This window comes from Solanum pennellii, chromosome 9, assembly GCF_001406875.1.
Source record: "Solanum pennellii chromosome 9, SPENNV200".
NCBI lineage: Eukaryota > Viridiplantae > Streptophyta > Magnoliopsida > Solanales > Solanaceae > Solanum > Solanum pennellii.
Window position 1 is genome coordinate 247619 of NC_028645.1, and position 17456 is coordinate 265074.

General features: G+C 36.7%; 1 protein-coding gene across 2 annotated transcripts; it reads left to right on the forward strand.

The window, feature by feature from the left end:
• Positions 1 to 25: 25 nt before the first annotated feature.
• On the forward strand, positions 26 to 16257 carry LOC107031207. 2 transcript variants are annotated; one of them, XM_015232493.2, is made up of 28 exons: positions 27 to 457; positions 1377 to 1536; positions 2562 to 2654; positions 2734 to 2848; positions 2964 to 3132; positions 3260 to 3434; positions 3618 to 3743; positions 3898 to 4413; positions 4581 to 5195; positions 5297 to 5365; positions 5898 to 6014; positions 6101 to 6346; positions 9551 to 9598; positions 9691 to 9828; positions 10785 to 10934; positions 11051 to 11113; positions 11232 to 11339; positions 11426 to 11509; positions 11953 to 12000; positions 12584 to 12658; positions 12892 to 12987; positions 13074 to 13154; positions 13265 to 13336; positions 13697 to 13741; positions 13809 to 13892; positions 15142 to 15245; positions 15321 to 15478; positions 15583 to 16257. In XM_015232493.2, exons 1-27 carry the CDS (start codon positions 243 to 245, stop codon positions 15463 to 15465), a joined length of 3957 nt encoding a protein of 1318 aa, XP_015087979.1. In that variant the 5' UTR covers positions 27 to 242; the 3' UTR covers positions 15466 to 15478; positions 15583 to 16257. The 2 variants fall into 2 exon arrangements, 1 of the variants encoding a protein (XP_015087979.1); XR_003580234.1 differs by lacking the exons at positions 15142 to 15245; positions 15321 to 15478; positions 15583 to 16257 and having other exon boundaries at positions 26 to 457; positions 13081 to 13154; positions 13809 to 13833.
• The last annotated feature ends 1199 nt before the right edge of the window (positions 16258 to 17456 follow it).

The window sequence follows — 17456 nt, forward strand, 5'->3', positions numbered from 1 at the left end:
TTCTAATTTATGTATTTCTGTAATTTATTAAAATCCTGCGCGGCTTTGAATACTCTTCGTATCAGTTGCCGGCACAAATCTCCTGGTAGAGGAAAATCCCGGTGAGTGCCATACAAATTACAGAAGCATCCGTTTCTCCGGCAACACTCGCTTCTTCAATTTCATTGCTTTTCACAAGCATATGATAAAGCACAGCAAGTTGAAGCTCAGAGAAAACTAGGGTTCCACTTTTGCCTACAGCAATGGTGGGAATGATGTCTCCGATTTCCAGAGAAAGGATAGCGAGTCTACTCAATGCTGCCAAGTTCGCTTCCGATGTTCCATCGAAGCTTCATAGCTTGCGACGGCTCAAAGATGAGCTATCCGGCGCTGGCGGTCCTTTGCTCAAAGAATTCCTCCCTACTCTCATCGACCTCGTTTCTGATCGGTTCAGTCCAGTTCGTAAACTAACCATTCAGTACGTTTCCATTACTCGCTGTCTTTCTCTGCAATTCAATACATGTGACTCTGATTTGATGTCCATTTTACAGTCTTGCAACTATTAGATTATGCGAATAATTAGAAATTTGCAAGTTATTGAATAAATAAATGAGCACAAATAGAGTGAGGATTTATATGCAGACCACAGCTAGTTTCGTTAGTTCATGGAGATTGGAGCAATTGTTGAGCATGTGAAAAATATATGAACCCTGTTGATTCTATTCTTTTTTTTTGAAAATCAAACCCTTTTGATTATAAAATGTGAAAAACCTAGGAATATGCCACAGTGGAATGCTCAAATAAAAGCTTTATTACTATATGAATAAGAAGAAGCTCCAATAAAAGCAATCAAAGTGGAAATGTTTTACTTTGCTGCTAGGGGATTCAAATGAAGGTGTCATTCTTTAGCTGTTAGTTATTGAGGCAAAGCAACCCTCAGTGGAATGCTCTATTGTCTTTTACTTGCTGCATCGGGATTTTGCTAAATTCCAAGTCAGAGTAACTTGTCGCATTGGTGGCTTACCTACTGTAGAATTTTAAATTAAATTTTGGTTATTGGTCATGTCTGTTAAGCCTTTTAAGACATCAAGAGATGTCTTTTACACTGCCAGCATAATTGTTTCATGAGCTTACCTTTAAATCATATAAACACTCTTCCATAGCATGAAATCCTGCCAATTTGGTTCTTATATTTCAACTGCACTCCTTTTCACTCTGTGTGTGGCATGCTCTCTTGGATGCTGTCCTACCCATTACAGTTTCAGAATTGAATACTGAAATCATCTGCCCTACAAGCATAAGCAGGCTTCTATCTTTAAAGCATGTTTTGCAATCCACTAGATTTCTCAACTCCATATCATGAGGAGGAAAATTAAAAAGACGCGTTATTTGTTCAGGATGGTTGGTTGTATTGGATTCGAACATGGAGAATTGTTACCTGATATCATACCCGTGTTGATCTCTGCCTTGAAGGATGATACCCCAGCTGTTGCTCGACAAGCAATCACTTGTGGAATTGGTATATTTCGGTGTACACTAGTCAAAGTTGCAATTCAGGTAGTTGACTATTTCAGATATGAAATTTGAACATCAAATATGAGTCATTTTCTTTTGACCAGGTTTCAGATAGTTATAGATCAATTATCTGCAACTTTAGCTTATTGGATCCGCCATTATCATGCTCACATAAGCAATTTATCGTGTACTTCCACAGTTACATCTCCAACCAAAGAACTTGATTGTTAATTGTCTGTCTTTCTGTTGGAATAACAATGGGACCTTATCTTCCGTCCTGGAATTCAAATATGCCATGATTGCTATTACCCACTGTCTCAAAAGAATGACATGGTTGATGTACAAACGTCGAGCTAATCAAATTTACACATTTATCAATGCACTGACTTTTTCAGGAATAAAGTTTGTATATTCAAGGAGTACTGCATATTATTCTTTAGAATCTATCAAAAAAGAACCTTGACAATATACAATAGATCTCACTTTATAGAAATTAGAAATATTAAGTTGTAATACTTACCCTTTCAAAAAAAATGTAAGTTATATAAAAGAAATGTAGTCCACCAAAAGCTGTTGATTTTATGAATAGGAATAATGTTCATTTAGAATAAAATTTGGGGAGTACATCATGTGTTAGAATTTGTAATGAAGCAGCAGGCTACTTTATGATCATTATGCATTACCTTGACTAAAAATGCAGTTTTGACATTGTGATTGCATATGCTTTTATTTTTCTATAAATCAAACTTAGTTCTGTCCACTATTTTTCTTCTTTTCTCATTTATAAAATATCTTATCCATATCAATATTTACAACATTCATCTTTATAAAAATGATCTATGAATAGTTCTTTCAGTTGCAAACTGCATCATGAGAATGAAAACCATTTCCCAATGTTCTTCCAAGGAGTATTGCTGTTATATTATTACTGCATACTTCATTACATTTTTGATGATTTTGATATTTTTTGGTTAACTGGAGTAGTAAAAATGCATATTTTCTCTAGTCTCATATCTTGTGCTTCACTGATATATTCTTGAACACTTGAATTGCTATCTCAATAATAGGGCTTGTTTTCAAGTCAATTGGATGGTTCTCTTGAATCAGCATGGGCCTTGATGCTGAAATTTAGGGAGGAGATATACACAATGGCCTTTCTGGTATGTAGTTTTGTTGAAACCATTTCATACATTCATCTACCTTCTCTTTGGGATCTAACTCTCCAAACACGGCGATAAGCCTGCAAGTGATGGAAGAAAATTACTTGCGCTGAAGTTTGTGGAATCTGTCGTGCTACTTTACACACCTGATCCTAATGTCGGTTCGGAGCCACCACCTGCTTTGGACATTAAAGGTATCAATTGCTTTTTGAAAGTGAAGCGAGTAAATAACCTGTGATATATTCTAAAGTAAATTGTTTGTGCTTTATGATTGTTGTTTCTCCAAATTGGTATCTTATTGTTTTTTAGGGAAGTTTGAACAATTCAATGTATCGTGGCTTCGTGGAGGTCATCCAGTTCTAGATATTGGGGATTTGTCTGTTAAAGCAAGTCAAAGTTTGGGTTTATTGCTTGATCAGCTTAGATCTCCTGCAGTGAAGTCAATTACTAACTTGATGATCATTGTGGTGATTAAGTGGTGATGATCTATCTTTCTTTCTGATGGGCTTGCATTGTGGAGACCAATTATTAATTATACTACAACTTCTATATAATTTGTTGCTTTTACCTATTCTGATGAAGAATCTTGTTCCGTTTATCCACAGTCTTTCAGAAATTGCGACTAAAAGGCCGGCTTTTTACGGTCGTATTCTGCCAGTTCTACTTAGCCTGAGTCCTTCAAGATCCGACGGCAATAAGCTGCATGTTTCTGGGGTATACCGTGCTCTGAAGACAGCCTTCATTTCTTGCTTGCATTGTAAACACCCAGGAGCTGCACCGGTAATTAGTTTCATTTTTCCTAATTAGAATCCAATATGCTTTCTGTACTTATTTTGATTGGCCAAATAGTGTGGCCCTTGCTGGGTTTGATCACAGTGACTCTGTATCACAGAAATGTTCCTTTGGCTCAAACTTTGATACGAACTTTTCTCTCTCTCTCTTTTTTTTTTTTGGGTTTTGAAGTGGCGGGATCGACTAGAAGTTGCACTCCGAGAAAAGAGAGCAGGAGTTCAGGCAGGACCAGTTGTAAGCCAAGATTCCCAGAATAATGGGGATACAGAGTTGAAGGATGTTTCCTCGATCTTAGAGGTTCCTATTTTTTCAGTTTACCTCTTGATTTATCATCAATGGAAAGCAATGCATCATACCAATGCTTTTAAGCTCGTAGTCCTCAAAGATAAGTTTTTTTTCTGGTGGAAGCTTTGAAGTTCATAGTCCTCAAAACTGCTTAATTTTTTTTTAGGATTCAAAGCCTTCAATTAAATCATCTGCTGGGACAAAGAGATCAGGGGTGGAGCACAATGCTGAACTGATAGATGATAATCTCTCTAAGAAGCGCATGCGATCGGCGCCTATTGTCTCCAAGGCACCAAAGCAAGAGCCGAGTGGGACCCAGGAGAGAGTTTCGGCTGGGGGTTCCACAACAACCAGATCTGATGGAGATAATGTTAATTTGCAACCACTTGTTGCAATGTTTGGTACTTTAGTTGCCCAGGGTGAAAAGGCTGCAGCGTCTTTAGATATTTTAATCTCTAGTATATCAGCTGATTTGCTAGCAGATGTTGTGATGGCTAATATGAGAAATCTACCTTCAAATCAGCCAAAAGCTGTTGATGATGAAGAGCCACCTCTGAAGCCAGAGAATGTATCTGATTTTAGACGATTATTATTACTGTTGACAGACGCTATTTCCCAGTCCACTATGTTAGCAGAACAAGATGAGAGAGCTGATCAAGATTTGGTCTCGATCGAACCGGAGGTCTATAATGCATTTTCTAATTCCTCAATATATTTTCCTTATCTTTTCCACTTTCAAGGGAGCACATAAGTAAAAGCCCTTGTCAGACTTCTAATTGGTTTATGTAGCTCTCTGCTTAAGCTCTTAATTTTGTTACTCATGGGCTTCTTTTTTAAACATGTTTTCAGCTGCAAAAAACTAAAGTGGGAGAAGAGCACCTTGATCCTGCCACTACTAATGGTACATTTGATGCCCTAAATTGTGCAAGTGAAGAAGCACCAGAATATGTAACTGAGCCTCTTTCTTCTACAAAGGGTACCCCTCAACTAATCGAAAATGATGTCTCATCCTTGCAATGTGATGTCGCTGACATTGAGAAAACTGAGGATTCCATACCTGGTCTAGATTCTGTAGCTCTCAAAGATGAAGCATCAGATCTTGTAGCTGTTTCAGCATTTGGTCCAACTGAAGTTGAAGATGGTACTCAAGATCAAGGGTCTACTGTAGTTAGGTCATCTTTGGAAGTAGTTCCATCAAATTCAACTGATAGGTCGGAGGAGCTTAGTCCAAAAGCAGCTGTAACAGATGTAACCAGCATGAACTCATCAACAGCTACTTCTATTGGGCTTTCTCCGCAGTTGCTTCTACCCAAAATATCTGCTCCAGTTATCAACCTCTCTGAAGAAGAGAAGGACAATTTACAGAAGTCAGCTTTCACTCGTGTCATTGATGCTTACAAGCAAATCGCAATTGCTGGAGGTTCTCAAGTCCGGTTTTCTCTTCTTGCCTATTTAGGTGTTGAGGTATTTGCTCAGGGATTATTACCAACGCCTAAATATATATTATGAATGCAAAAGACATATTTTAACTGTACTATAATTTTCTTTTCTTTTCTAAACTGCAGTTTCCTTCGGAGCTAAACCCTTGGAAATTTCTACAAACACATATATTGTCCGATTATACGAATCATGAGGTAATTGACTATCATGTTATTTACTTTTTGATAAGGAATATCCTGATATTTGCTTTGCATAGTATAGTGTTAATTTGTAAAATTAATGTGGGAGTCAATAGAAAGTTGAAAAGGATGGTGAAATTCTCCAGAGATTAATGACTTTATTTTAAGTTTGAATTTCTAGGTACAATGATGCAGGAGAATGAGATATAATACATGCAGATGTAACATAGATCTAAACTATGACAATTGAAATGAAGGAATATGAGTGTTATACGGCAGAAAAACACCTAATATAAATAGCATGTTGATTGTTGTCTCAGTACATGTGTGTCTCTAGGCATAGCATGTTGATTGTTGTATTCTGCGTAACCTTCTAATTGTCTCTCTTTTGTGGATCCTTTTCTGATATTTCATGGCAAAAATATTCCAGCAGCATAAGTTGAAAGTAATTGTAGTGTTTTTCTTAGTTCAGTTCTGTACCTTTTGATTAAGTCATATTTATACCTTTTAATTGTGTTAGTGTTGACTAATCATTGGATGTCTTTAGGGGCACGAGTTGACATTGCGTGTCCTCTACAGGTTGTATGGGCATGCAGAAGAAGACCAGGATTTCTTTTCTTCAACAGCTGCAGCATCCGTATATGAAACATTTTTACTTACAGTGGTATGTATATGTTCCTCCTTCCTGGTGCACTTTTTTTGGATTAGGTAAATGCTTTGCATTCTTTTGATTTCCTGTATATTTTGTAGGCAGAAACACTTAGAGATTCTTTTCCAGCTTCTGACAAATCTCTAAGTAGATTGCTGTGTGAAGCTCCTCACTTACCAAATTCTACTCTCAAGTTGTTAGAGAGCTTCTGTTGTCCTGGTAGTTGTGAAAAGGATGAGAAGGAGTTGCATAGTGGAGATCGAGTCACTCAAGGCCTCAGTACTGTGTGGAACCTGATTATGCTGAGACCTCTAATGAGAGAAGCTTGTCTCAAAATTACTTTACAGGTTTGCCGTCAGTGTACTGTGTTTGATCTGTATCTTTTGTTTGACAAAAGTCATACTCATTTCTTTTCAATACTGTGACGTAGATTGTCTTGACACAAAGAGGTCTTTGGTAGGGTGTATAAGAATAGTACTGAATAAGGTGTATTATTAGGGTTAGGATTAGTAATGCGGACATTATTTTTCATAGACTATTTGATTTGTTGTATTAAATGAATAGGGTGCATTAGAATAGGTTGTTTGGTAGGGTGTACAAGCATAGTACTGAATAAGGTGTATTAGGAGGGGTCGGATTAGTAATTGCTGGCAGTATTTTTCATAGACTATTTGATTTGTCGTATTAAATGAATAGTGTGTATTTGAATAGGAATGGTACTCCGTATTGTTAATGCCATCTTTTACTATGTTTGTATAAGAATAATACGGAATAGGGTGTAAATCTAACACATAAGTTGAAAACACTACCAAACAAGGGATTTAATAATACCAAGCTAATACATGTACCATTTTCTCTAATACTTCCTACCAAACGACCCCAAAGTTTTAAGAAAGAAGGAAGACTTTTGAAAATAGTCTTAAACATGCCATAACATTTTTGTGATTATATAAACTTCGTTAAGGGTAAAATGGGAAATTCAAAGTTAATTGTTATCAAATATAGAAACGTTCATTGTTTTTGGGACTAATCTAGAATGGTGGGAGTGCCTGTCCTTTTCCGAAATGCTGCATATCTGCACCTTCTCGTATATTTCTTGGTCAACCATCAGAACAGAGAATCAATTAGTTGTTGATAGGTTAAAAGAATATAACTCTTGAGATTTACAGAGCCCTGCAATACAATTTTGCAGTTTGGCACTTTGTGTGATCTGCTATTTGTCAAGGAAGACACTCCTCCTCTGATTAGCGGGTCTTTCATAGGCATAGACAAACATAAACTGTGTAAGTTAGATTGCTTTCTTGCCCGTGCAACTTCTTCCTTCAATGTGGTGAGGAACATGAATTTCCTTTACAAGATGGGTGAGCAGGTTAAGTTATCTTGATAGCATAACTCCTTCATGATCAGCATTTGATAGTCCTTGAAGGAAGTGCTAGTTTATACTAGGATCTTCGTTCACTGGGAAGAATTTGAAATTAGTTCTTTCTTTTCTGCATTGTTGACATGATCATCAATCAATTTTTTTCTCTTTCCATTGTTATGGTCTCTCAAAAGATTCTCCGCCGTCAAACTCACTCCTTTTGATGGAAGTAACGCGCTCACACACATACACAAGCGCACAAACACAAGCAACTGAATTCAGTTGACGCCTTACAATGATGAAGAGGGTGCATCCAAATTGTCTAAACGAGTGTGAATATTGGTTTTACTGGGAATTAGTAAAGCTTTAATCATTTATACCTTAAGTTCGGGAGGTGGAAATAGGAGGAAATAACGTAATCTGGCACAATAGTGAAATAGGGTAAAGTCTCGAACGTAGTTAATTTATCAAAAACAATTCTATCAAGTTTTGACAAGAGATAGCACGATGAATGAGAAATGGAGATACTACATTGATTAACTAATTAACATCAGTCACAAGGATAGGTACCTTAGCTGCTCTAGAATAAGGTGCACTAAGGACTGACCGATTAAGGACCCAAGGTGTGGCCTAGTGGTCAATGAAATGAAAGAAAATCATTGAGACATGAGTTCAAATCGCAGCAAAGACAAAAACCACTAGGCTATTTCTTCGATCTGTTTAAGCCTTGGTGTGTACTGTATACTGACGTTGGAGGGAGGTAGCAGGTATCTGGTGAAATATTCGAGGAACACGCAAGTTGGTCGGTCAGACAGCTGCTGTTTGTGTGAAAAAAGAATAAGGTCTGCTGAAGTAACAGATTCTCTGAAGATTATGAAAATTAAGAGCTTGTGGTCTGGATGATACTTCCTAAGATTTGGAAGTTCTCTAAAGAGGTTGAATTAGTATGACTTACCATGCTATTCAATGTTTAAGGAATGAAAAGAATGCCAAACAAGTAGAGATAATGTATCTTGGTTCTGATATATATGATCAAATAAGGTAATCAAAGCTGTGCGTAACTTGTGTTCATAGAACGAAATGAGTAGTTAACTCTGTAATCCCCATATGAGCTGTCCCTCCTTTAGAATTTTTTTTTAAAAGTTGGTGTTGCTTAGTATGGAGCGAGAGACGATGCCCGCTAGCTGATGTCTGGAAGATTGGCTCTGATGTTGTAGAACCTTGTGTATACGTCCATCACATGCTTATAAGGACATTAGGACAATAGGGTCATCAATCACAAGACACAGATTATAGATTGCAGAAGATAGACCACAACATGAAGGCAAAGGAACATTACTGTTGTGTCTTTACCGGATACTATGGAATGAAGAATATGAGATCACTTTATTTTGCTTCAGCTTCCAAAAAAGGAAAGAATAGGAGATGGCTTCAGAAGAAAATAGGAGAGTGCTTCAGAAGAAAATAGGAGTCAGGAGATTGCTTCAGAAGAAAATAGGGGATTGCTTCAATCCCGGCAGAGACAAAACGCTAGGTGATTTCTTCACTGCAACAGCAGGGGCGAGGTGCACACAAGCTGGCCCAGACACCACATTTATCCAAAAAAAAAAGAAAGTAAATAGGTGATCATTTCAGATGGAGAAAGAAGGAAATATCTTGTTTATTTAGAGGGAGGATTCCTTCTTTGTGTGTAGGTAATTGCACGAATTTGATTGATGATCATGGAGGAGGTCATTTCTCTTTTTCATTTTTGGTGTAAAGAACTGTTAGTAGATGATGCAGAATCAATACTAGACTTTGTTGCCCCTTTGTAAATTTTTCGGGTGTTGTATTTGTCGATTTGATATACCAGGCCTCTTTTGGGTGCTGATGAATATAACCAAGTTACCAATTTCAAAAAGAGAAAAAGAAAAAGAAAAGTTAGTGTGATTTTAGCAATGAGTGATGACTGCTGTGAGTGCAAGAATTCTTTGCAGCATCATGGTTACTGCCTTTGTGGTCAGTTCATATAAATTTCAATGGAGGATTCTATGTGTCATCATTTTCTTGATTGAGAAATCCATTTCATTAAGGTGATGGGGTCAGATGAAATCCTTTCTGTGTTCTGTTGGTAAATGGAAAATCTTCTGCAGATAGAATTCGAATTCACATCACCATATTCTGACATCTTTATCTTCTTTTGATTGCAAAGAGTGCTGTTCATCACTTGGAAGAGGTGCGCATGAAGGCAATACGGCTGGTATCTCATACATAACTTGGCTGTCTAATGAATCAGATTAGTTTTATGATTCTTGCAGTTCTTTCAACAGCTATTTGATGTTACTTTTGCAGGTTGCCAACAAGCTTTATCCTCTGACATCCATCTCTCAACAAATAGAACTCTTTGCCAATGAAATGTTGATGTCAGTTTCAACTGTTGATCATAAAGCAGACTCAAATGGTGATGAATCTGATCCCGTATTGCAGAAGGTGCTAATTCTCATTATGAAAACTGAGTCTTGTCAATTTTAATTTCAATTTCTATTTCTTTTGGTGTCTGTTGCTTTTGTGCACCTTGGTCACTTTGTGGTGGGTTTTGGTGGGGGCACAACAGTCACTTCTTGTATGTTAATAATCATCACCTGAGCTTATAGTGTTAGATTGTTAGTGCACCTTTCTGACTTTCAGAATATTCTCAGAAAATATGTCAAAATATTATTACCTGAAAGCAATTCTCTCGTTATATTTGTATTGCTACACCCTACACATGCTTTAGTCTCTGCTTTAAAGATGCTATTCAAGGATTCTGATAAACTGATTTATTTTGCAAAATATTAACTGCCTTCTGCTTAATAGACTGACTACTCTATAGTCTATCCAAAACAAAAAGAAAAAGAAAAGAGGGGATGAAATATCCGCAGATGTGTGCACAAACAAGGAGGCAGAAGCTTAATTTTTTAGATTCTACTTATTGGAGAATCGGCAAGTTCCCTTACAATTCCTGAAGGTGATTTGGTGCAGTAACCTTTTTTCCCGTCAAAAATTTAATATAGCAAGCCGTACCAAGTGACTATGATAATTGCACATTAGACTTACTGTCTAACTGTGTGCTTTACTTTGTTTTTTTGGGTGGGGTTAGATAATAAGCGGGAATTCGGTTGGTTTCTTCTGTAACTGATTGCTGCTATATTTTTTTGTTTGTATAAGAAAAGAAATGAGCAAGGAAACTCATCTGAATATGTGAACCCCAACCCTGGGAATTTGAGGGAAATAACCAGGAAGAAAGCCAAAAAGTGAGAGAATAAAAATGAAGAGATAGAAAAGATACTCATGTATGCCTGTCGAGCATGTCTTCTCGAGTTCATAACTTGCACACTGGTGTCAAAATAATTGTTTCCTCTAGCTCTCTTTTATACAGCTACCTAATGCTCTTTTTCCTTTTTCAGGATTCTGCTTCTGAAAAGCCCTCGGAAGAAGTACCATCATTTTCTGCCTCCTCTAACCCTCTTCAGTCATCCACTTCTGGAAGCAAATCACCATTTTCTATTGCTGAGGGTCAGCGACGCATATCGCTCTATTTTGCACTGTGTACTAAGGTTCCTTCCACTTAGTTTGACTATTCTTTCTTGTTATTGAACACTAATTTCCTTTTTAATTAGACTTTGTTCATACATCTATAACCTAATAAATACGTGTCTATGTTGCTGAGCAGAAGCACTCACTCTTTGGTCAAATATTTGTTGTATATAGTGGTGCATCCGAGGCTGTACAGCAGGTTTGCTTTAAAACCTGGACTTTCTGTTAGGATTGTGTTCAGTTTCATTCGTTTGTCCTTACACTGTTTCATCTTAATTTTATTTTTAACATACTGAGAGCTGGTAAGTGTTATGCAGGCAATACATCAACAGATCCACATGCTAGTTCGGACAATTGGTTCTTCATCTGAGTTACTTGAGATAATATCAGATCCGCATAGTGGAAGTGAAAAACTATTGATACAGGTATTCATCCACTTTATTGTTCAGTTAATGCTAGCTTGGAAACAAAATTACTCTCTTAACATACTTAATTTTGGTCATGACTCAAGGTTTTGCAAACGTTGACTGAGGGGATAGTTCCTTCCTTACAGTTGATAACTACCATCAGGAAGCTATATGAGACTAAAGTAAAGGTATCAAATATGATCATTTTGTTATTGATAATGACTTCTATTGTTGGACAGCTAATGAGTTATCTATAATAAACTCTTGAACTTGATCTCCTCCAAGCTTTTCTTAAAATCATGGAGTTAGAGTCAACATGCCCTTCACCTTGCGTTCAAGGGTGAACCTGTGCTCCTTGTGGCCCTCTTCAACGTTCATGTTTCTTTAATATTATATAAAAGTTGTAGGATGGTATGTTGAGTGGTGTCAATGCTGCTTCTTTGGTAAATCTGTACTAGTAAAATTTCCAAGTTTAGTATTAGCAGTTTACCGTGTATCTTAAGGGCTGTTTGGTTGGAGGGACTAATATTAACAGCATCATTTCTCATGTACCTTAGAAGATTTCTATTTCTGTCCAAAAGGGTTAGGTTATGATATGGTTGATTTTTTGATTTGCTTTCGTGCTTCACAGGATGTTGAGCTCCTTATTATGATACTTCCTTTCCTGTCAAAAGATGAGGTACTCATCTTTTCTTCTCTATTGCCTATTTTGTATAATTTTCTTCTCTTGTTACTTGCATCCTCCGTGCATTCGCTGCTATGTCACTTCTCCCTTTTGCTTAGTTTTTGCTCAAGGAGGTGATTATACATGCACAGACTGGAAAGTAATGACTGTAATAAGTAAAATAATTCAAGTGGTTTGTGCACAGGGACCACCAAAGGTTGTGATGGGGTGGTAAGTTCCCCTCCATCCTTAATCAAAGTGGTCTCTGCACAAGAGTAGTTATTTCAATAGGGATGTTCTCTGTTTGTTGAAGTGCAAAGAAGCTCCTTGAAAAAACTATGGGAGTGTTAGAACTGCTTCTTTTTGTTTTCCATTTGTCTTGGCTTTATTTTCTTGGCTCTATGTCATTCACTACTTCTTGTTGTTATGCCTTACTTGAGCTGAGGGCTATCCGAAACCATCTCTCAACCTTCATAGATAGGGCCCAGACCCTGCTTGTTGGATTACACTGTTTATGTATGTCATTCACGTGTTTCTATTTTTTTGTTTCACTTTCATCTTTCTTTGAGTTAAGTTTCTTGCATCCCTTCTTCCTCAGGTTTTGCTTCTTTTTCCACATGTTGTGAATGCTCCATTGGATAAATTCCAAGGCGCTCTCCTTCGTACTCTACAGGTATTTTACATGAATGTTTCTTTCAGGGCTGTTATTTTGTGGTCTTTATACTTCCCATCTTTTAGTGTGTCAGTTTCTTCCTTCGAGGGAAAGGAGGCAATTTATCTGCATTATTCTTCTCTGTTAAAAATATGAATCTCTATTCTTTGTAAAAGAGTTAGAAACAAAAACTGAAGTTCCGAAGCAACTTCATTTGATCCTTTGACCTGGGTTTGAAAATGTTTGTTACACAGGGATCATCTCACTCAGGTCCAGTGCTAACTCCTACTGAAGCATTAATTGCTATCCATAGGATAGATCCTGAAAAAGAAGGCATTCCTTTAAAGAGGGTAGATTTTCTTTACAATCTTTGATTCCGTACTCTTCCAAATTTTGTTGAACTTTTGCCGCTTGGAGGTAATATTGACTTTTGCAGGTTACAGATGCATGCAATGCTTGTTTTGAGCAGAGAGAGATATTCACGCAACAAGTTCTTGCAAAGGTCTTGAACCAATTGGTATAGCTCCTTCTATACTCGTTACTAATTCATGTCCAGCTTCAGCCCTTCTTTAAATCTGAAATCCAGATTAACCTGAAAGAACAAATATTTAATTTTTCTGGGGACAGGTTGAACAGATTCCTCTTCCTTTGTTGTTCATGCGGACAGTATTACAAGCTATTGGTGCTTTTCCATCTCTGGTAAGATAGATGTTTCACTCATAGTATCTTTCATTACAGTGATAAGTGCATGCATACTGAGTCGAATGATGATTAGCTGCATTAAGTGATTAAACCAGCTTTTGAACCTCGTTATAGCCCCTAAACCAGAAAAATCCTCATTATAGCCCTGTGTCTCCTTATGTACCAATTTTCTTATCTCGCTTTTACATCTTTCAGGCTAGTAATATTTCTTTCTGCTAACACTAGAGCATCATAAAGTCTTTTGCGCATAAGTTGAACATGGAGATTGAACAAATGCAGCCTCCTTCCTGATAATCTCTTTCTTCCTTATGTTTCATTACTTGTATGTGTCTGAGTTCCCTTATTATTGTTGCCCAGGTGGATTTCATCATGGAGATCCTCTCTCGTCTTGTTAGCAAGCAGGTATGTATTATCTGTACTTTGCGAGCTATATTAATGCATACTCAACTCTGACATATTTGTTGTCCAGATATGGAAATATCCAAAGCAGTGGGTAGGATTTGTGAAGTGTGCCCTTTTGACCCGGCCACAATCTTTTGGAGTGCTTCTTCAGGTATGCCTTTGATGTAAGAAGCTAACTAGGTTTATCCTTCAGCTATCCTACCATCATCCAATTTACGTCACAAGTGTTGGAATGATTAGGAACTTAGAAATTATGTTCTGCTTCATCTGTAAGTGCTGCATGCTTCTGAAAATAGTAATAATCATAATATAATGACACTCACCAGGTTTAATTATTCAAATGCTCGTACCTACCTGCTATAAACAAAAAAACATGTTGTTCCACAATAAACAGACTTTAAGGATATCTACTAGTGTTGCACCCAAAGGATAGCGACTATGGGTTTCCCTTGTCATAAAAAAAAGAGAAGGATATCCACTAGTGCATTTGTTTGTTTATTCTGGCATAACGAATATGGGTGCGTAATTTAAACGCACTCTTTTATCATCATACTCAATCAGACAGTTTCAAGTAAAATTGAGTCAGCAAATACCGAGCCTTCAAAAATTAAGGTCTAAATAGATGCTGTATGTTAGAACTGATACTATTCTAGACATGTATGCAGGCTAGCCACTAATTGCTCAGGTAGTTTTGAGACAGTTTTAAGTTTTAACAATACATATATGAAGGTTGCAACTACTGAGATTCTGTTCTAACACAAACTTTTAGCAGATGTATTATGTTCTAAAATGCAACTTGGTGCCTTTTCAGTTGTTTTCACTTCCAACCTTTCTAACTTCAGTACTCTTCATAAATATTATTTTCTTAGATGCTCCAGCACTTAAGAATTTGTAAATTTTTAATATAAAATTGCGGCAAGCTAGTAACCGTGTTGCTGATTTGTCTTTGTAATTCCATATGAAATGGGTCGTTCCTCATCGTTTCTGTTGGTTGAAGAAAACATGGGCAAACGTTGCTCTGACTTGTCAGGTGTTTGTAGAGTGGGTGGTGGATGGGCTCATGGTCGATTTGGTTTTCAGCATTAATTTGTTGAAATTTGTTTGTTTTGCTTTGAATTGAGTCATCACTTTTTGCTATTGCTGCAGTTCTGAGTATGTATAGATATTCTAGGTTCTTTGTTAGATGAAGTAGGATCAGTTTAGATTTGTTGAGTATAGTCAACAGTATGTAGCTCCATGATGTAAGTTTGGGATCCAGCCTTTAGTGCTGAAGATTCATACACACACACACAACTGTTACATTTCTCAAAAAAAAGTTGTTTTGCTTACTAGGCTGGTAGGACCATAAAGAAGTCAAAACTTAACTTTTTTTACCTTCATGACCTTGATGTGTCTTTCAGCTACCTCCAGCTCAGCTTGAAAATGCATTGGGTAGAACACCTGCTCTCAGAGCTCCTTTAGTTGCACATGCAAGCCAAGCACACATAAAATCTTCACTTCCAAGGTAAGTCTCACATGTATATGTTAAGAGGATTAGTACTCATCTCTATTGATGATATATATTTTTGTTTTGTTTTAGGTCTGTCTTAATGGTTCTTGGAATTGAATCGGATGCTCAAGTTTCAAGTCAGGCACCTCCCAACCAGTCTCAGACAGGTGATATTGACAATTCTGATAAAGAAGAAGGCACTGAAAAATCCAAGGACTCGTCAGTTGTCAGTTGATTTGATGTGCGAGGTATGGGCTTCTCAGGGATGGTACTTATCATTTCCTACCCTTTGTGCTCCTATTTGCTTTGATACGCCCACTGAAGATCATCTCTTATCTGATTTGATGTGCAGCTTGGTGCTTCGCTTGTAGATTGCTGGCGTACAATTTGTATTGCATCCTGAACTCTAGGGAGTCTTGTTCCCCACTCTAGACAAAGCTCTCGATTCTATTCCTTCAAGTATCTGGCAGGCTGATGCTAGAGCAGGGTCCTTAATGGGAATCAGTTTTGTGGTTCTTTTCTGGCCTTGGAATGAGGTTATCAGAATACCTCTGCCTTGCTGTGGATGCTCGGCTGTGTTGCAATTGCTTTTTCATGTAGAGGGCAGTCTTGGACTCTCCCAACCGCAGGTATTGTTGTCGGTAATGAGTAATAGTTGTATTTAAGGAGTATCCTGATCTCTTCCAGAGGGTGCTCAGCTCGACCTTTTGTATTAGCTTATTTAGGAACTAGGAAGTCACAGGGTGTCTTGATAACCAAATAAGTAGGTGCTTGCTATGTTGTATGTTGCCTGTATTCTTCAATAGTCAAGCATTTCAGCAAATTTTAGGAATTTTGTAATCGTAGAGTGACCGCCTAAAGAAGTTGTTTGTGCGAGATTTTGACGTAAAATGCATATTTAGCTGAATGGAGAAGAAGATTAGCCTACAACCTTTCAATATTTTTGTTACATTGCAACTTTCTGGAAGATTTTGTTTCTATTCTAAATTTGACATTATATTCATTGTTTTCTGTAAGCATTCGATTAGTTAATGATTCATTCATCATTCAACTAGTTTACATTACTCTTACTGTAAATCGAATAAAACACTCGGGTTCCTTTTTACTCTATTCATCAGTTCTCGATTCCCTTATTATTAACTTTCTCCTCTACCTCTTTTAATTTGTACTCTTTCCGTTTTAATTTATGCGACATTTTTTCAATTTCGAGATTCAAATAAGTCCATCTTTGAACGTAAATTTTTCATATATCATTTAGTTATTTTGAATTGCGAATTATTGTGACACATGTTATAAATATATTAAAAAATAATTAATAATTAAAGATTTCATGCACAAATTTCTGGTCAAATTTAACTCTAAAAAATCGAAAAGTGACGCAAATTGGGGCTATTATTTATTACATCAAACCTTAAATCAAAGATTTAGTGAATAATTGAATTAATTTTGTTGCTAAATCCCTTTTCAAAAAGGAAAAAAACTAATATTCTTAATAAACAAATTTCAGGCTAAACAATAATCTCACATTGTTTTATAAAATTTTCATATTTTCTCCATGCATATTTTTACACAACAATAAGAATAACATACTTAACATAATCCCAACAAAGTGAGGTTGGAGGAGGATAGAGTGTACATTGACAAATCATCATAAACACTTTCATAACAAGATAAAATGATAATCGAAATGTAAACACTGTCATAGCAAGATAAAACGATAATTAAAATGTAAAAGAAGGCACATATAATAACCAAACTCGAAGGACACATAACTACAAGAGTAATACTAAAACTAATAGTGTAGAAGAATAAGAGACACGACATCCAACTATCTATTTAATGGTTTACTCACTTCACTCTAATTTGTTTGCTCCATAACGTCTTATCTAAAGTCATGTCTTTGGTAAGCTAAAATTGAGTTATATCTTGTCTAATCACCTCTCAACAATATTACCTCCCCTAAAACATTCCATAGTCAATCTCTCATATCTTCAAATGTGGTATTTGTGTATCTTTTCTGCACATGTCTGAACCATCTCAATCTGATTTGTGCATTTTATCCTCTGTCAAGACCATTCTTATCTTGTCTCAGATATCTTCATTCTTAATCTTATCTCTTCTAATATATATCACATATCCATATCAAATATCTTCATTTTTTCAATTTTCATTTTTCTAAACGTGAAAGTTCTTGACTGGCAAGAACTCTGCTCCATACGACATAAT